The sequence below is a fragment of the Myotis nattereri genome, assembly GCF_964212035.1.
Source record: "Myotis nattereri genome assembly, chromosome: 16".
Taxonomy (NCBI): domain Eukaryota; kingdom Metazoa; phylum Chordata; class Mammalia; order Chiroptera; family Vespertilionidae; genus Myotis; species Myotis nattereri.
In genome coordinates, this window is record NC_138091.1 from 38534636 (window position 1) to 38550269 (window position 15634).

The 15634-nt window shown below is 41.5% G+C and overlaps 1 protein-coding gene across 1 annotated transcript; it reads right to left on the minus strand.

The window, feature by feature from the left end:
• Positions 1 to 6771: 6771 nt before the first annotated feature.
• Positions 6772 to 14323, minus strand: KPNA2 (karyopherin subunit alpha 2). Its single transcript, XM_081109487.1, has 11 exons — positions 14148 to 14323; positions 13035 to 13133; positions 12657 to 12794; positions 12058 to 12146; positions 10772 to 11040; positions 10420 to 10514; positions 10075 to 10338; positions 9419 to 9652; positions 8997 to 9179; positions 7967 to 8116; positions 6772 to 7117 (listed from the first exon to the last, which is right to left on the minus strand). The coding sequence occupies exons 2-11, from the start codon at positions 13107 to 13109 to the stop codon at positions 7025 to 7027; spliced, it is 1590 nt and encodes a 529-aa protein (XP_080965613.1). The 5' UTR covers positions 13110 to 13133; positions 14148 to 14323; the 3' UTR covers positions 6772 to 7024.
• Positions 14324 to 15634: the final 1311 nt, after the last annotated feature.

Genomic DNA, 15634 nt, shown 5'->3' on the forward strand with positions numbered 1-15634 from the left:
CAGAGGGTGGGGTGGGAACTGGGAGGAGGGGAGTTATGGGGGGGGGGAAAAGAGGAACAAATGTAATAATCTGAACAATAAAGATTTAATAAAAAAATAAAAAAAAGAAAGAAGAAAAAAAAAGAAACTGATTATATCCATCCCACCTCTAGAGAGTTTAACCCTTCCAAGCAAATCAATGTTGGGATGCTGGGGTTGGGGAGGAGGAACATGGGACTGACAGCCATCTGTGAGCCAGCTGACTGGCCAGCAAATTCCTCAGTTCTATGAAAAAGGCAAGCATGCTCAGCACAGCAGAAATACCAGAGGAAAATGGCAGTCATTACCTCCAAAGCAAAGGACAAGGCCCAGAAAGAAAGCCAGTTCATGAAGACAATGACAGATCTGATTATGCTGAAGGCCAGGGGAGTTCCCTGCTGTCTAACAGTTAGTAGCCATTCATTCCCCCAGATCAGCAGGGATTGAGATCCAACACTGGGAAGTGTGTGATTGGCCTCTCAGAGACTTGGCTGTCAGCAGGAGGATGAGGAGTCAAACATGTCCTGTAGGAAAGCCCAACTGAGGCCAAGAGAAGAACCACAAGCCCCTGCCATCTTCTGTGGACAAATACACCATTCTTATGGAATGAATGTCAACCAAATGCTAACATTTAGGGACAGCAGTTACGACTCCTGTTCAACTAGAGTTCTTTAGTCAAATTACAGCTATATTCATTGGTCTGATTTCTTAAACTAGTGTCTCAAAGCAAGCTCAGAGGGTGAATTTTTAAAAAGCACACTACACATGCGAAGAAAATAAATTGGAAAGATCTACACCTAAAGTTTGTAATATTCTCAAGGTGGCTCCACCTTTGAGAACCTAATTTTCATCAGGCCATGAGCCCATCTCAGAAAAGCTCACATGCATGTATTTCACAGTAAACTTTGCATCGTTTCAGGGGTTCATGGGCCCCCTGAAGGCCTGTCCTGAAATCTCAGGTTACTCAGATTCAGAATTCCTACCTATGGCCCTAACCGGTTTGGCTCAGTGGATAGAGCATCAATCAGCCTGCGGACTCAAGGGTCCCAGGTTCAATTCCGGTGAAGGGCATGTACCTTGGTTGTGGGCACAACCCCAGTAGGGAGTGTGCAGGAGGCAGCTGATCGACGTTTCTAACTCGCTATCTCTCTCCCTTCCTCTCTGTAAAAAAATCAATAAAATTCATTAAAAAAAAATAATTCCTACCTATGAAAAAATGTACAATTCAATGGAGAAATTTTAGACTACTTTTAAATGTTTTTAATTTTAGAGGGTGAGAGGGAGAAACATTGATGGGTTGCCTCCTGCATACCCCCTACTGTGGATTGTGCCCCAGTAGCCTGCAACCTGTGCTCTGACGGGGAATCAAACATGGGGATCGAATGTGACCTACTGGTTCATGGGACAATGTTCACCCAACTGAACCACACTGGCCAGGGTAGCTATTATTTTAACCGTTGTGGCATTCTGTGTTTTAAAAATTTTCTAAAATAAGTACTACTTCTGTAACTAGGAAGTTACTTCCCAAAGTTACCAAAAAAACACAAACATTGGCTGAGATAGTTATCTGCCACCTAAAATTTTGGTGTAAGTCAGAATTATGAAAAGTCTTATTTTATGTTTTCCCAAGTATTTTTCCTGTAATCCAAGTTTTGCTAAAAATGTAATTTTTGTAGCTACATTCAGAAACTGCCATCTGTTTATCATACCTTGACTTTTCATTCCTTTTGAATTTTCTTATCCAATTTTTCCTCATCCTCCCTTGTTTTTATGAAGGAGCTTCCAATATTTCTGCCTGAACCTGTTCAAGCTCTAAACAGCAAACCTTTTCCAGAGTAAAAAATACAGCTTTGCTTTGCTATTTCAGTCAAGCTTCGTATCACTACTGAGCAAAGGCCTATCTGTTGTTTATACTGACAAGCTTCCAAGAAAACCATCAACACATTGGAGTTGGGTGACTCAGGTGGCTGTTCTCAGGGCCAGTGAAGAGTTGGATGAGGAGGTGCTCCAAAAATTTTGTCCAGTAGAATTAAGAGAAAGGTTAATAGTGGACACAAAAAACTCAGAGTTCTCACCGGATAGGTGCAAAGGCTAAAAGCTGGTGGGCCTTGGGCCAGTTCTGCTGTTCAACAATCTATGTCAAGCCTGTAAAGAGCTGATGGCTAACAAAACATCCAACTTTTGGATAGAATCCTATCCTGAATAAAGAAACAAACCATGTGGTGAGCTCATGTTGATTTATATCTGTGATTAATAAGAAAAAAAAAAGTAATAATAAATAGCCTAGAAGGTAAAATATATAAAAATAGAAATATGTAGAATAAAAGAGAACTTTTGCTGTTAAATGCTTGGGAAAAGCTGTTCTATATAATATTTACCTGGGATATTAACATAATAATGAATATCTAAAGAGTACTTATTTTACACGAGGGATTGTGCTATCTTTTAACAGCCCAATTGTCACCAACTTGGGCAGATATGGCTCCTAACATGAGTCCATTCCACTACACCCCATCCCAGGAACAGGATGGGAAAGACATTTGTGATTGTGAAAAGCCTGGGAGGAATGCATAAACTAATCAATTTAAAAGGGTTTGGTGGATACAACTCCTACATAGTGTTATGAAACTGTCGCAATTATTTAGGAGGAACTGGGTGTTTATATAGACACCAGAATTATGCTTTCAAACTATGCCAACAACATGCCATTTAACATACAAATGTTCAAAATTAAATTGTTCTGCCTTCAAAAAAAGCCCTACTTGATAGCTTGAGTGTTTCTTATCTTTATTAGCTGGGGCTATGACACATACATCAGTGATGTCGCTAAAACATTTTCACTTACACTTTCCTTTGGGGAATGGAGACACTGCATGATTTTAGGCAAGTTTTGTTAATCATAAATGAGGTCAACAGCCCAATCGCAAAAGAAAGCACCATTAGTGATATTTTCATGGCTTTCCAAAATCAGCCAGCTGAGTTTTGGCAAGCTTCAACAGGGTGGAGGGAGGAAAGGAGTAGCCAGCTACACTTCCACTAATGGCCTTCTGAACTTGGGATCCTGTGTCTCACAAGTTTTCCAACTGCCCATACAAACAAAACAAGATTTTGCTTTTACCACTATTGATAGGATGGAAAGGAACATATCACTTTGGTGAACACAATTTTGGTTCTGGGAAAAATAGGCGGGGGGGGGGGGGGGGGCAATTTAAGAAGCCAAATGCTGAAGTAAAATCCTATTTAACAATGAGGATTTACTGTTACAAGAAATTATCCAGAGTTTGACGCAGCCACGGAAAGATTTGAAATTGGAGGGGGGGGTGGGGGTGGGGGAATCAAACCACCTTAGGAATGTTTACTTCCTACTTTAAAAATAGTCAGTAGCTTGCTTAGATTTAAAGCCAAGATACAATGTAGCAACTTAAAGAATTAATATTTATGCCCAGTCGGTGTGGCTCAGTGGTTGAGCACTGATCCATGATCCAGCAGGTCACTGGTCAGGGCACATGCCTGAGTTGCAGGCTCAATCCCCAGTATGGGAGGTGCAGAAGGCACTGATTGATGATTCTTTCCCATCATTGATGCTTTCCTCTCTCTCCCTCTCCCTTCCTCGCTCTGAAATCAATAAAAAACTTTAATATTTTGTGAAATGTTTATCCCTCTCCCTTCCTCGCTCTGAAATCAATTAAAAATTTTAATATTTTGTGAAATGTTTAATACTAAAAGTCATTCTTTTAATGATACTTTAAAGATTTTTTAAATCTTTAACAAGCAGAATATGCATCAGCAATTTTTGCTTGGTATTTGCCTCATTAAAATTTGTGTTATCTTCCCATCCTTACTTTCTTACCTACAATACAAAAATGAAAGTTATAGGCAAAGATTTATCATTTATTAAAGTCTTAAATGGGATTTAAAACTGCTAGGAGCTAAAAAAAATTTAGTGCATCAACAAAAGCAATTAGATATTAACACATGAAAGAAGAAAAATTTGGCAACTATATAGTATTCTTTTCAGATTTTTAAACATCAAGCTGAATATGAAAACTCATTCTCAAAGTCAAAAATTTTATCCAGTTAAGTTCAATGAAAACAAATGCCTCTAAGAATTTCAACTCCAAGGAAACCCTAACAATTTTATCTAAAATGTGAAAATGTATTTTTGGAAATCAGCTGTCTCCTGTCATTACTTCATATTGAATCACGCTTTTACTTTAACAAACCCAGACCTTATATACTGTTTACACTAGTCCCTCCGAAGCCATTGAAGCTCCACTTATCTTTAGGGCAAAAGTCTAGAGCAGCGGTTCTCAACCTGTGGGTCGCGACCCCTTTGGGGGTCGAACGACCCTTTCACATGGGTCGCCTAAGACCATCAGAAAACACATATATAATTACATATTGTTTTTGTGATTAATCACTATGCTTTAATTATGCTCAATTTGTAACAATGAAAATACATTCTTTATATCAGATATTTACATTACGATTCATAACAGTAGCAAAATTACAGTTATGAAGTAGCAACGAAAATAATTTTATGGTTGGGGGTCACCACAACATGAAGAACTGTATTAAAGAGTCGTGGCATTAGAAAGGTTGAGAACCACTGGTCTAGAGAGTCCAGATTTATTTTCACATTACTTTTTCTCAAGTTAAAAGACTTTTGGATCCAGCATCCAAGAAGGGACTTACATTTTAGAAAGAGTAGAAATAAAAAGGAGGGAGCAAGAAGTAGCTGGGAGAGCGCGGGCAGTCTACAGAGCTGCAGTTTTACTTCTTTTTCCTCCCCCCCACTTCCTGGGAAAGCCTTTGAACAGAGAAAGCAAGAAAAGGACTACAAAATGTCCTAAACTTAGGGGAAACTACATGTAACATGGTTAGTGTTCCAGGTTAGAAACTTGCGTTCTTTTTCTGCACCCAAACAGGATAAGCACTACATTCTATTTCATGTAGGAAACTTTAAAATCCCATTACCTGCCCTGGCTGGTGTGGCTTGGTTGGTTGAGCATCATTCCATGCATTGAAAGGTCACCAGTTCAATTCCTGATGAATGTTTTCTCTCTCTCTCCCTTCCTCTCCAAAATCAATAAAAACGTATTTAAAAATAATAAAAGCCCATTACCTGCAAAAGGTAAAATGTATTTGTGACATAGTTGACATTTCTCAGTGGTTCCCAGGACATGCCTTCAGTGGCATCTGTCTTTGAATTTTGCAAATTATACTGTAATAACTTTTCAAAATGAAAAGTAGCAAATTAAAGTGATTTTATTGTTTCCTAAAAAAAAAATAAAGTATTTACACGTATGTTGAATTGGGGGAATACCCTTACTGCTCAGAGGAGGTAAACAGAAATTTGTTACATTACTGCTAACTTGAAAGACTACCTTGCCCTAGCCAGTTTTCTCAGTGGTTAGAGCATCAGCTTGCAGACTGAAGGGTCTCAGGTTCACTTCTGGTCTAGGGCACATGCCTTGACTGCAGGCTCGATCCAGCCCCGTGTGGGGGGAACCAGTTGATGTGTCTCTCACATCGATGTTTCTCTCTGAGTACAGTGCCCTTAAAGGTCATAAATCACTTGTGATTTTTTTTGCAGTTTTATAATTTTACTCAGCATTCAGCAGTTAATTCTCATCTACATTAACTGTAGATTTTTGAAAGTGGTGACACTTATGTCGATGACCAATGCATAGACCTTGTTTGGTCAATCTTCACCCTCGTTACATTTTCTGAACAATGGCACCCAGATACGGTATGGCACATTCCTTATTCCTTTGGCCCAGTTTATCTGGAGTTCTCATCTCCTTCTTGGCAAATTTCCAGATCTGAGTGCCTGAGGGGCACAATTCTTGAAACCCACCCCATGCACATGCTTGTGAATGTTGACAGCATATTCTCTGGTCACTACCCACAGTGACAGAACGACCCTTCTCCCACCCTTCTGTGCGGGAGCCATTTTGCCATGCCCACAATGGAAAGTATAAATCACTTTTAACTTGAGTCTCAACCCAAATCCCCACTTCTACCATCATGGCTTTTATTTTCTATGGGGGAAACGGCAGGCAAGGCTGTCAGAGGTCAGCACTGGAGGCTTAACTCATCACTTTTCTAACTCATCCAAAAAGCACAAACAAGACTACTTTTTAAATCATTTCATTTTCCTCAGACTTATGGATACTGTAGTTAACACTCCCACCACAACCACAACCACCTCAATCCATTTCCTATCCTGCTAACAGTGTAACTATTTCTTAAGAGTAGTGGCTTTCAACCCAGACTATATGGAAGAAGCACCTGGGGATTAAATTTTAAAGAGATTAATAGTTGGACCAACCCCTTACCAAATAAACATAAATGTGGGTAAACTTTGCAAGGTGTCAGGTGCAGCCTTGAAACTACTTTCAGCCTTGAAAGTTGGAAGAAATGAATGTCGCTTGAAACTCCCAGAGACTCATGATTAAATTTAAGTTTTTCCCTCTCCCTGGCCACTGAGGCTAGAGGAGACTGGCTGAGGGCTCATTCCTTTGTGAAAACTCTTGAAAAATATCTTTCTGGCTGGTGCCATTATTACTTACCAAGAGGAGAAGCAGCCTAGAGCAAAGCCAGAACTCAGAAGCAGGCAGGAAAAGCTATCACCCATGTATCCTTACATCAAATGATGTCTGTAAACAGAACTACACCTCTAATTAGTCACATCATTTTGGTTCATTGGCAATGTAAGAGCTCCAAATTGGAAAATAATACATAGGCATGGTAAAGTAAATGGTGGAATTTAATCTTTATTTACAGGAGACTGCAAGATATGAAATTCCACATAGAAGAAACTCACTGAGAGTAGAAGCTTCATACAGTATGTACAGTTTGGAACTGTTCAAGTATAGATTCGTTGTAAAAAGTGCTACAATAACAAACCACATTTAAAAAGAGTTCTTAGTAGAGAAACAGTAAGACGTACTTATACCAAACATAGTACACAACAAACAACTTTATGCCTCAGTTGTACAATCTAAAAGTTAAAGGTCCCAGGAGTGCCATCCTGAACTTGGAATGTATAACCTTCAGAGGTAGTTTCTGGCACAACATTTTGATCTTCCTCTTCCTGGAAACATTAAAATAAATAATTCCCATAAATACAGCATAATAAATAAGTAAATATTCCCATAAATATGGCATTTCTCTAAGTAGTAGCCTGCCTAGAAGTTTGTATTTACTCTTAAGGTCTTCATCTGCATATTTCACCTTTAACCATATACACATTTGAAATAATGGAGGGAGGGTGGGTTGCTGAAACTTGCCAGTTTATTAGTATCTGGGAGGGGAAGGTTCTGAATAGGTTCAGAAATGCTGCTGTGATAACAGAAAAAGAGAGATTTCTTCTCTACCTATCACTTTAATAGGCAAGGGAAAAACTGCTTATTATGCCCAGAGTATAGCTATGGGGTTGGTTGACTTCTCTACTGACTCCTACACAAGCTTACTCTCAAGATAGTTCTAAGACTCCCAAGGCCATTCATTTGAAAGTAAATTGGTGATTTTTTTAAAATCTCAAGTTAAAAAGATATCATGATAGGCCCGGCCAGTGTGGCTCAGTGGTTGTGCATCAACCCATAAACCAAGAGGTCACTGGTTCACTTCCTGGTCAGGGTACATGGTGCGTTGGGGGCTCAATCCCCAGTAAGAGGTGTGCAGGAGGCAGATCATAAATGTTCCTATCTCTCTATCCCTCCCCCTTCTTCTCTATAATCAATAAAAATAATTTTTTTAAAAAACATAGCATCATGCCAAACATTTGAAGAGCAAATATATACATTATGTCCCACTTACACTGATATTTTGTTATATTTAATAAGGATACAGGGTTTATTGAAAAAGTATGACAAAAAAAAAGTCCATGGGCTTGACCTTAAATGTCCCTTTTCCAAGTTCTTAATGGTAACAGGTTACTCACCTCTACAGAAAAATATTTCTCAATCAAGTTTAGTGACGCTTTGTACACCGACTCATTTTCATGGTTTTGTAGAGCTTCAATTTTGTCCAAACCTCCACATTCTTCAATCATTATACTTAGTTTCTCAGTTTCACCTAGTTTCTCAGCAGCCTAAAAAAATTCCAATCTATGTTTGAGTACTAATATATTATCAGACAGAAATAAACACTTGACACTTCCTTCAACAACCCTACAAGACAAACACTATCTCCATTGTACATTTTTTAAAAATTTAAGGTGATCAGATCTGTACTTGCTCTCAGCAACTACTTCTATAGCGTTGAGCTACAAAGAGTTTTGAATAATTCTCAACCTTTTCTGTTCATCACCACCTGGGCAACTTTAAAAATGACACTACATCCAGGTTCAACTGGTCTATAATGGAAACAGGAAATTTCTGTTTTGTAAGAGCACCCCAGATAATCCCATAATGCAGTCGAAGTGGAGAACCAGCCCGGCCCGTGTAGCTCAGTGGTTGAGCACTGACCCATAAACCAGAAAGTCATGGTTCCCTTCCTGGTCAGGGAACATTCACAGGTTGCAGGCTTGATCCCCAGTGGGGTGGGGGGTGGGGGGTGGGAGGCGTGCAGGAGGCAACAAATGAATGAGTCTCTCTCCTCATTGATGTTTTTCTCTCCTCCCTTCTTCTCTCTAAAATCAATAAAAATATCATTTACATAAATAGCCCTAGCTGGTTTGGCTCAGTGGATGGAGCATCGGCCTGCAGATTGAGGGGTCTTGGACTCAATTCTAGTCAAGGGCATGTACCACAGTTGCAGGCTTGATCCCTGGCCTGGTCTGGGTGTGTGTGAGAGGCAACCTAGTCAATGTGCCTCTTTCACATCAATGTTTCTCTGTCTCTCCCCCTCCCTTCCACTCTCTAAAAATCATGGAAAAATATCCTCAGGTGAAGATTAACAAAAAAATTAAAATAAACAGTAAGCCAATTATCATCAAACCCAAACACAAATGGTTTCTTGATAAGACTTACCTGAAATATATTTGAAATGGCATCCAGAATAACCAGAATAATTTTGGTATCTTTCGCAGTTAAGAGGTTCATCAGTGGTTCTATTATGCCACAATGAACGAGGTATACAATTTGTTCAACTGTTCCACCACTTGTATAGTTGGTCACAGCCCATACAGCTTCCTTTTGTGTCTTAAAGTCTGCCTAATAAACATAAGGAAACAAGTTTATTTCAGAATGGTTGTAAAAAGAAGATTCTAAAAGTACTGTTTTAGAAAAAGTGACTATTGAACCTTAAATGAAAGAGATTACTGGCCATTTTAGCAAAGGACTGTAAGTAGAAGCTAACATTAGTACATTAAGAATCCTATCAAGCACAGCTTTTCCAACTGCCTGTCCATAAACACTAATAATCCTTTGATTAAGGCCTAAGACTCCATTACCTTAGAAAGAACAACAATGAGGAATGGGACTAATCCATGATTCACAACTTGCTGTATCTGGTCCTGGCGGCCAGCTGTGATGTTTGACATTGTCCATGTAGCTTCCTTCTGAATATTAGTTTTGGAGTTCATTAGTAGGCTGGGAAAGATGGCAAGTGCTCCTGCATCTATTACAACCTGTGTCTGTTCATCTGTCCCAGTGACAATATTTCCTATGGCTCTTAGCGCAGGAGTCTAAAATGGGGGGGGAAAAGTTATGCTGACAGTTATCTTTTATTTTTTCCAATATTGCTCAAAAACACTATACCCCAAAAGTTTTTTAATTTTTTAAAATATATTTTATTAATTTTTTACAGACAGGAAGGGAAAGGAATAGAGTTAGAAACATCGATGAGAGAGAAACATCGATCAGCTGCCTCCTGCACACAGTAGGGACTGGGGATGTGCCCACAACCAAGGTACATGCCCTTGACCGGAATCGAACCTGGGACCCTTCAGTCCACAGGCTGACGCTCTATCCACTGAGCCAAACCAGTCAGGGCTACCCCAAGTTTTGACAATAGGCTTATCATGGCCTAAAAAGGCAATGTCAACATTAGTATCAACTGATTATGTTCCTTATATTTTATGTTCTCATCTGAAAGTTAGTAACTTACCACAATTGGCAATTCAGTAGCTCCTAGGAGCTTCACAAGTTGGGGCACAACTCCTGTTTTCACAACCATTTCAATCCGTTCATTTGGACCATCAGTAAGGTAGGAAATGGCCCAGCAGCTATCTGCTAATACTTCTGGATCATCATGATGCAGGAGACGAACTAAAGTAGGAAGAATCTGCTCAACAGCATCTAATGGGGGTACAGGATTCTTGTTGCGACAAAGGTTTGAAAGTGTCCAGGTCAGATTACGTAAGTAACCACACTGCAGGAAAAGAAAAATGCAATGAAAAGTCCTGTTTTCTGAGGTGGTGGGAAAATTAGAATCAACAAGTGAGTAACTTACTGCTAAAGATGACATATCAGGAACTGCAAGAAGAGTCAACAGTGGGTCAACTGCACCATACTTGATAACCAAGTCTCGGAAAGCTGAACCATCACCTGAAAAAAGGGCAAAGTTAATCCTATCTACTTTTCTAGTACCATCAATGGTCAGTGAGTGACTCTGCACCAATGTCTTAACATAAAGACAATACTCTCAGAAATTCCCTAACTTACTTAGATGCCACTTTCACACCTAATAACTACTGAAAGAAAGCAAGTTCAAAACACAAAGGTCACTTACTTATACCAAGCACTTACCCCAACCTCAGCATGATTAGAGACATTCTGTCAAAAGAACTTAAAATGCCAAGTACCTGCAATATTTCCTAGAGCCCATACGGCTTGTTCACTGATGTGAGCGTGGGGAGATGCCAACAGAGAAATGAATGCCGGAATAGCACCTCCATCTACTACAGCCTTGGTCTGTTCCGAAGTCCCGGAAGCAATGTTAGTGAGGGCCCAAGCAGATTCAAACTGGATGGGACTACAATCAGTTCTGCCCAAGAAGGACACAAATTTTGGGATCAAACCAGCCCGGATTATGTTGTCTATGGGTGGCTGTTTTTCCCTAGAAAGCAGTTTCCTAAGGGTGAACAAAAAGATAAACAAAAGTTGAAGGTGATTAACAAATGACTTTTGTGTAAAAAGCGATTAAAAATGCAATTCAAGGATTTAGAACTTTAGACAGCCTTTTACAGTGAAGCACTAAATGCTCAGATATCCTGGATTGTAAAAGGAGCTAAACAGATTGGCTGCATGGTACTGCCACATGTGGTGTCTTTACTACCTTTTTTCCAAAATAAAAATATTACCAGTAGTGTAGGTTACCCTCCTCTACATCCCTGCAGAAATCTACTTTAGATCTTGTCAGTTTTTTTTAATCTCTCATTGTTCTTTTAATTTGTATTTCTCTGACCAAGTAAGGTTAAACATCTTTTCCATGCTTGTCATTTAGATTTCTGCAGTCAAGCTCCAGAAATTAATCCTTTCTGTGATGGATGTCACAAATGTCTGTGTATGAGAGATAAGTCTAAGTATACGAATTTTCTAAATGGATGTGCCAATCAAAAACTTTGTAATTTTCTTTAAAAGTACACCAAAAGTTGCCCTAGCTGGTTTGGCTCAGTGGATAGTGTGTCAGCTTCCCTGCAGACTGAAGGGTCCCAGGTTCGATTCCGGTCAAGGGCATATGCCCGGGTTTCGGGCTCCATCCCCAGTTGGGGGCATGCAGGAGACAGCCAATCAATGATTCTCTCTCATCATAGATGTTTCTATCTCTCTCTCTCTCTCTCTCTCTCTCTCTCTCTCTCTCTCTCTCCCTTCCTCTTTTAAATCAATAAAAAATACATATTTTTTAATTTAAATTCTTTATTGTTTAAAGTATTATGTCTCCTTTTCCCCCCAGTGACCTCTCCCCAGCCACTCCCACCCCCCAGCACATGCCCTCAACCCCCTACTGTCTGTCCATTGGTAATGCTTATATGCATGCTTAACCATTCATCACCCACACCATCTATCTGTCTTTTTCCCACCAAAAACAAACAAAAATCTAAAAAAGCTAATTTCTAGGGTTACCCATGCTACAACAGACAACACTTACCTTGCAGCCTGAGTAGCTTGGAGCTGGCTTTCCAAATTGTTGCTATTTATGCCTTTGACAATGTCCTCAACAGACCAATTTACAGTGCCCTACAAAAGCAGTGGAATTTTGCAAATTATCATTTTTCAGATTAAATAAAAATAAAATCCCTTATTTGCCATTTTTTGGTTTATAATCAGTTACTAAGTGTTCATTAGCCCTACATTTGTTTGCCTGTTAATTAAATATCAATTATATAGAAGAGTCTCAAACAAGTACAAAAAATAGAGACTAAAAAAAAAAAAAAAGGTAGGAATAGGCCAGAAAGTGGCCCTGGACACACTTTCAGTTGGTACTGGAATGAGCCAAGTTATGTTACTGAGCTGGCAGCTGTAAATGCAGGGAAACTTACTAGTAAAAGAGATGGGAGCTAAAGACCTTGCAATCAACTTGAGTAGATTATGGAGAGTGGGTAGGAAAGAACGAATTTAGAGCAGGGGGGAAAAAAAATCTTCAGATTTTATAGTTAAAACCGTAACACTAGCAATGTTTTTAAAGACTGAAGTTCCATATTGGCTTTCTGGCTTTACCATAATTCATAAGCTAAAATATATTTTTACCTGGTTGTTGCGGTTTTCCTGCAGTGGAGACGTAGCATCATCGGGAAAGGAGCTCACATTTCTCCTTTTCAGCATCTGGTCATCCTTCTTAGCTTTCCTCAGCTCCACATTAACTTCTATTCGGCGCCGCCTCATTTCCTTGGAAAAAGAGAACATGTCATTTCACCCACCATTTCGGGTTTTGTTGCAAAATGAGGGCTTTCTTATTATTTCCAAATTCCCTCAGAGTTTTGATCCCTTCCCAATCATCTTCCCATTTTAAAAATACCATGTGATGGGGGGGATGAGGAGACAATGGGGGGGAAAAAGACACATTTGTAATGCCTCAATAAAAATTTTTTTAAAAAATACCACGTGAAGGCAACAGAAGGTACTCACTGTACTGTCTTTCCCCTTGTTCTTGAATCTGTTAAGGCGGGCAGCTGGCGAATTAGCATTCTCGTTGGTGGACATGGTTATGAGACAAAGGGAGAAGCTCTAAGACGGGGGGAGAGAAAAAGAATTTCCCTTTTTTTATCATCTTGCTTTGTCAGGAAGAAGAGTGTTGATGGCTATTTCACATTCTTTTTTTCATACCAATTCTTCGAAATCTTGCGTGTCCCGTAAGCTTACAGCACAGCTCAAGGCTCGGACTTGCCACAGGCATTTGGTAACTACCCCACGGGACAGTGCAGCTCTACACTCTGCCACATGCAGTCCCCAGATAGATAACTGAAGACAAAAAACGGCGCCTACAGTTAAAATCTATGTCCGAGGCGCAATATCCAGAACCCCTGGTCTCTTAATGGCCAAAATAGGCACATTCTTCACTTTGAGAAATGAAAGAGAAAGTTGGTTCATTTTTTGCATTGTCTCCCATAACTCCTGTCAACCCTGAAATTCCGCGGGCAGTTCTGCATCTTCAACATCCCGCTAACATTTCCCTCTCTAGGAATTTCGAGGGAATGCCCTCCATTAGGCTCCTATTAGCTGACATCATTCAGACGCGGATACTTACGAGCGCTCTCCACACGATGACAAAATTTACTTCAGTCTTTCCGACGTATTTTTATTCCATTACGTTAGTTCACAAAACTGACACAGCCAACCCAAAGCCTACGTTTTGAGAGAGAGTTCCAATGGCCACCTCCACCTCCAGTCCCTTCCCCTGCCCCCCCCCCAACAGCCCCACACCCCCCCAACACACACACCCCGGAATATGCGGCGGTCCCCGGCTCCCTCCGGGACTTTGGCCCGTAGGCCTCGCTCTGATTCTGCGAGTCGCGAACCGCAAAGGCTCCCGATGAGGTTGTCCGGGCCCAAAGCCCGCGGACTCGCCTCGCACTAACAGCCTCCTCGTCAACGAACGACGCCTAGGAGGCCTGGTCATCGAAGGAGGCCGAAGCCAGGCCAGGCGTGTCCCCGGGGCCTCCCCTCCCGCCACCCGTCAGCAGAGCGCGGCCCGCGGTCCCGCCGGTACCGTTCCGGCGGGGCTGGGGCCTGAGTTCTTACCCACACGGCCGCTCAGGCTTTCACAGGAGACCGTGAGCGGAGGACCGGCTGCGGTTCGGTTGCTCCGAGAACGTCGACAGCGGCTCAGCTCTCAGACGGTGTGGCTCGCGCAGCCGGCCGGCGCGATTTAAATTTCCCGGCGGCTCCGCATTTTGATTGGCTGGTTCGAGCCGATGATGAGCGTCTATTGGTGGATTTGAAAAACACGTTGGGGGCGGGGAGTTATCGGGCCTAGCCGCAGAGAGCACAGCATCGCGAGATGAGGGGGTGGACGGGCGATCCCAGAATACCTCGCAGCTCGGAGGGTAGAGACTCCAACGCCGGGCAAGGAGCGCCGGGAGGGCAGGTTCTAAGCCCGGTCTGCGCCTGGACCCCGGCCTTTGGCAAAGGAATTGCGGGTTCTTGTGAAGTCGATGGTCCTTCCCCCCCAAGGCTGCCTTAAGTAATACAAATGATTCCCAAAAGTCATTCTCTTTAAACTTATTGATATAGAAATATATTGCTGCCCCAACCGGTTTGGCTCAGCGGATAGAGCATTGGCCTGCGGACTGAAGGGTCCCAGGTTCCATTCCGGTCAGGGGCATGTACCTTGGCTTGTGGGCACGGCCCCGGTGGGGGGTGTGCAGGAGGCAGCTGATCGATGTGATGTTTCTCGCTCATTGATGTTTCTGGCTCTCTATCCTTCTCCCTTCCTCTCTGTAAAAAATTAATAAAATATATTTTAAAAAAAATATATATATATATAGCTATGCACAATTCACCAGAGGAACTCGGCAGGCGTTTCTGGCCATTCTGGAGTGGAGGGACAAGGCAGATAGGTGCGGCAGGTTTCCTTTTAACTTGCATCATACTGTTACAGGCACCTTTCACCGACACCAAATCGGATCCAGTAATATAGTCAAAAGATCATACACCATGACTAAGTGGGATTTATTCCAGGGTGTGGATGTGTTCCCCCACGTCCTGTGTGGCTCAGGGTTCAGGATCTGGAAGAGGACCCGCACACAAACGAAAGAGAAGAGACAATAGATAATTTGGAAATATTGGGGGGCCAGGCAGGCAAGTCCAACTCAAAGGTAAGGACTTCCACCGGTGCCCAGGCCTTGCCAGCCTTTTATGCAACTTTGGTTACACATAAAGCCCTTAGGCAGGCAATTGTGGTAGCAGACAGACTATCTTAAAGGTCAGTAAATATTAGGATTTACTCAGACTATTTGATCAGGAAATAGCTTGAGCCCCCATTGTCAGGACTAGACAATTGGTGCATAACTCAGGCCCTTGCCATGGGTTCAATGTTCACCAGCGTTCCAGGATCCTTGTTTGCACTTCTCTGCTGGTGAAGACAATGGGCAGCCTCCTGCACAGGGATGCAAGGCTGGTACAATATTCGCAAATCAATAAACGTGATACATCACATAAACAAACTGAAAGACAAAAATCACATGATCATATCCAGAGACCCAGAAAAAGCATTTGACAGAATCCAG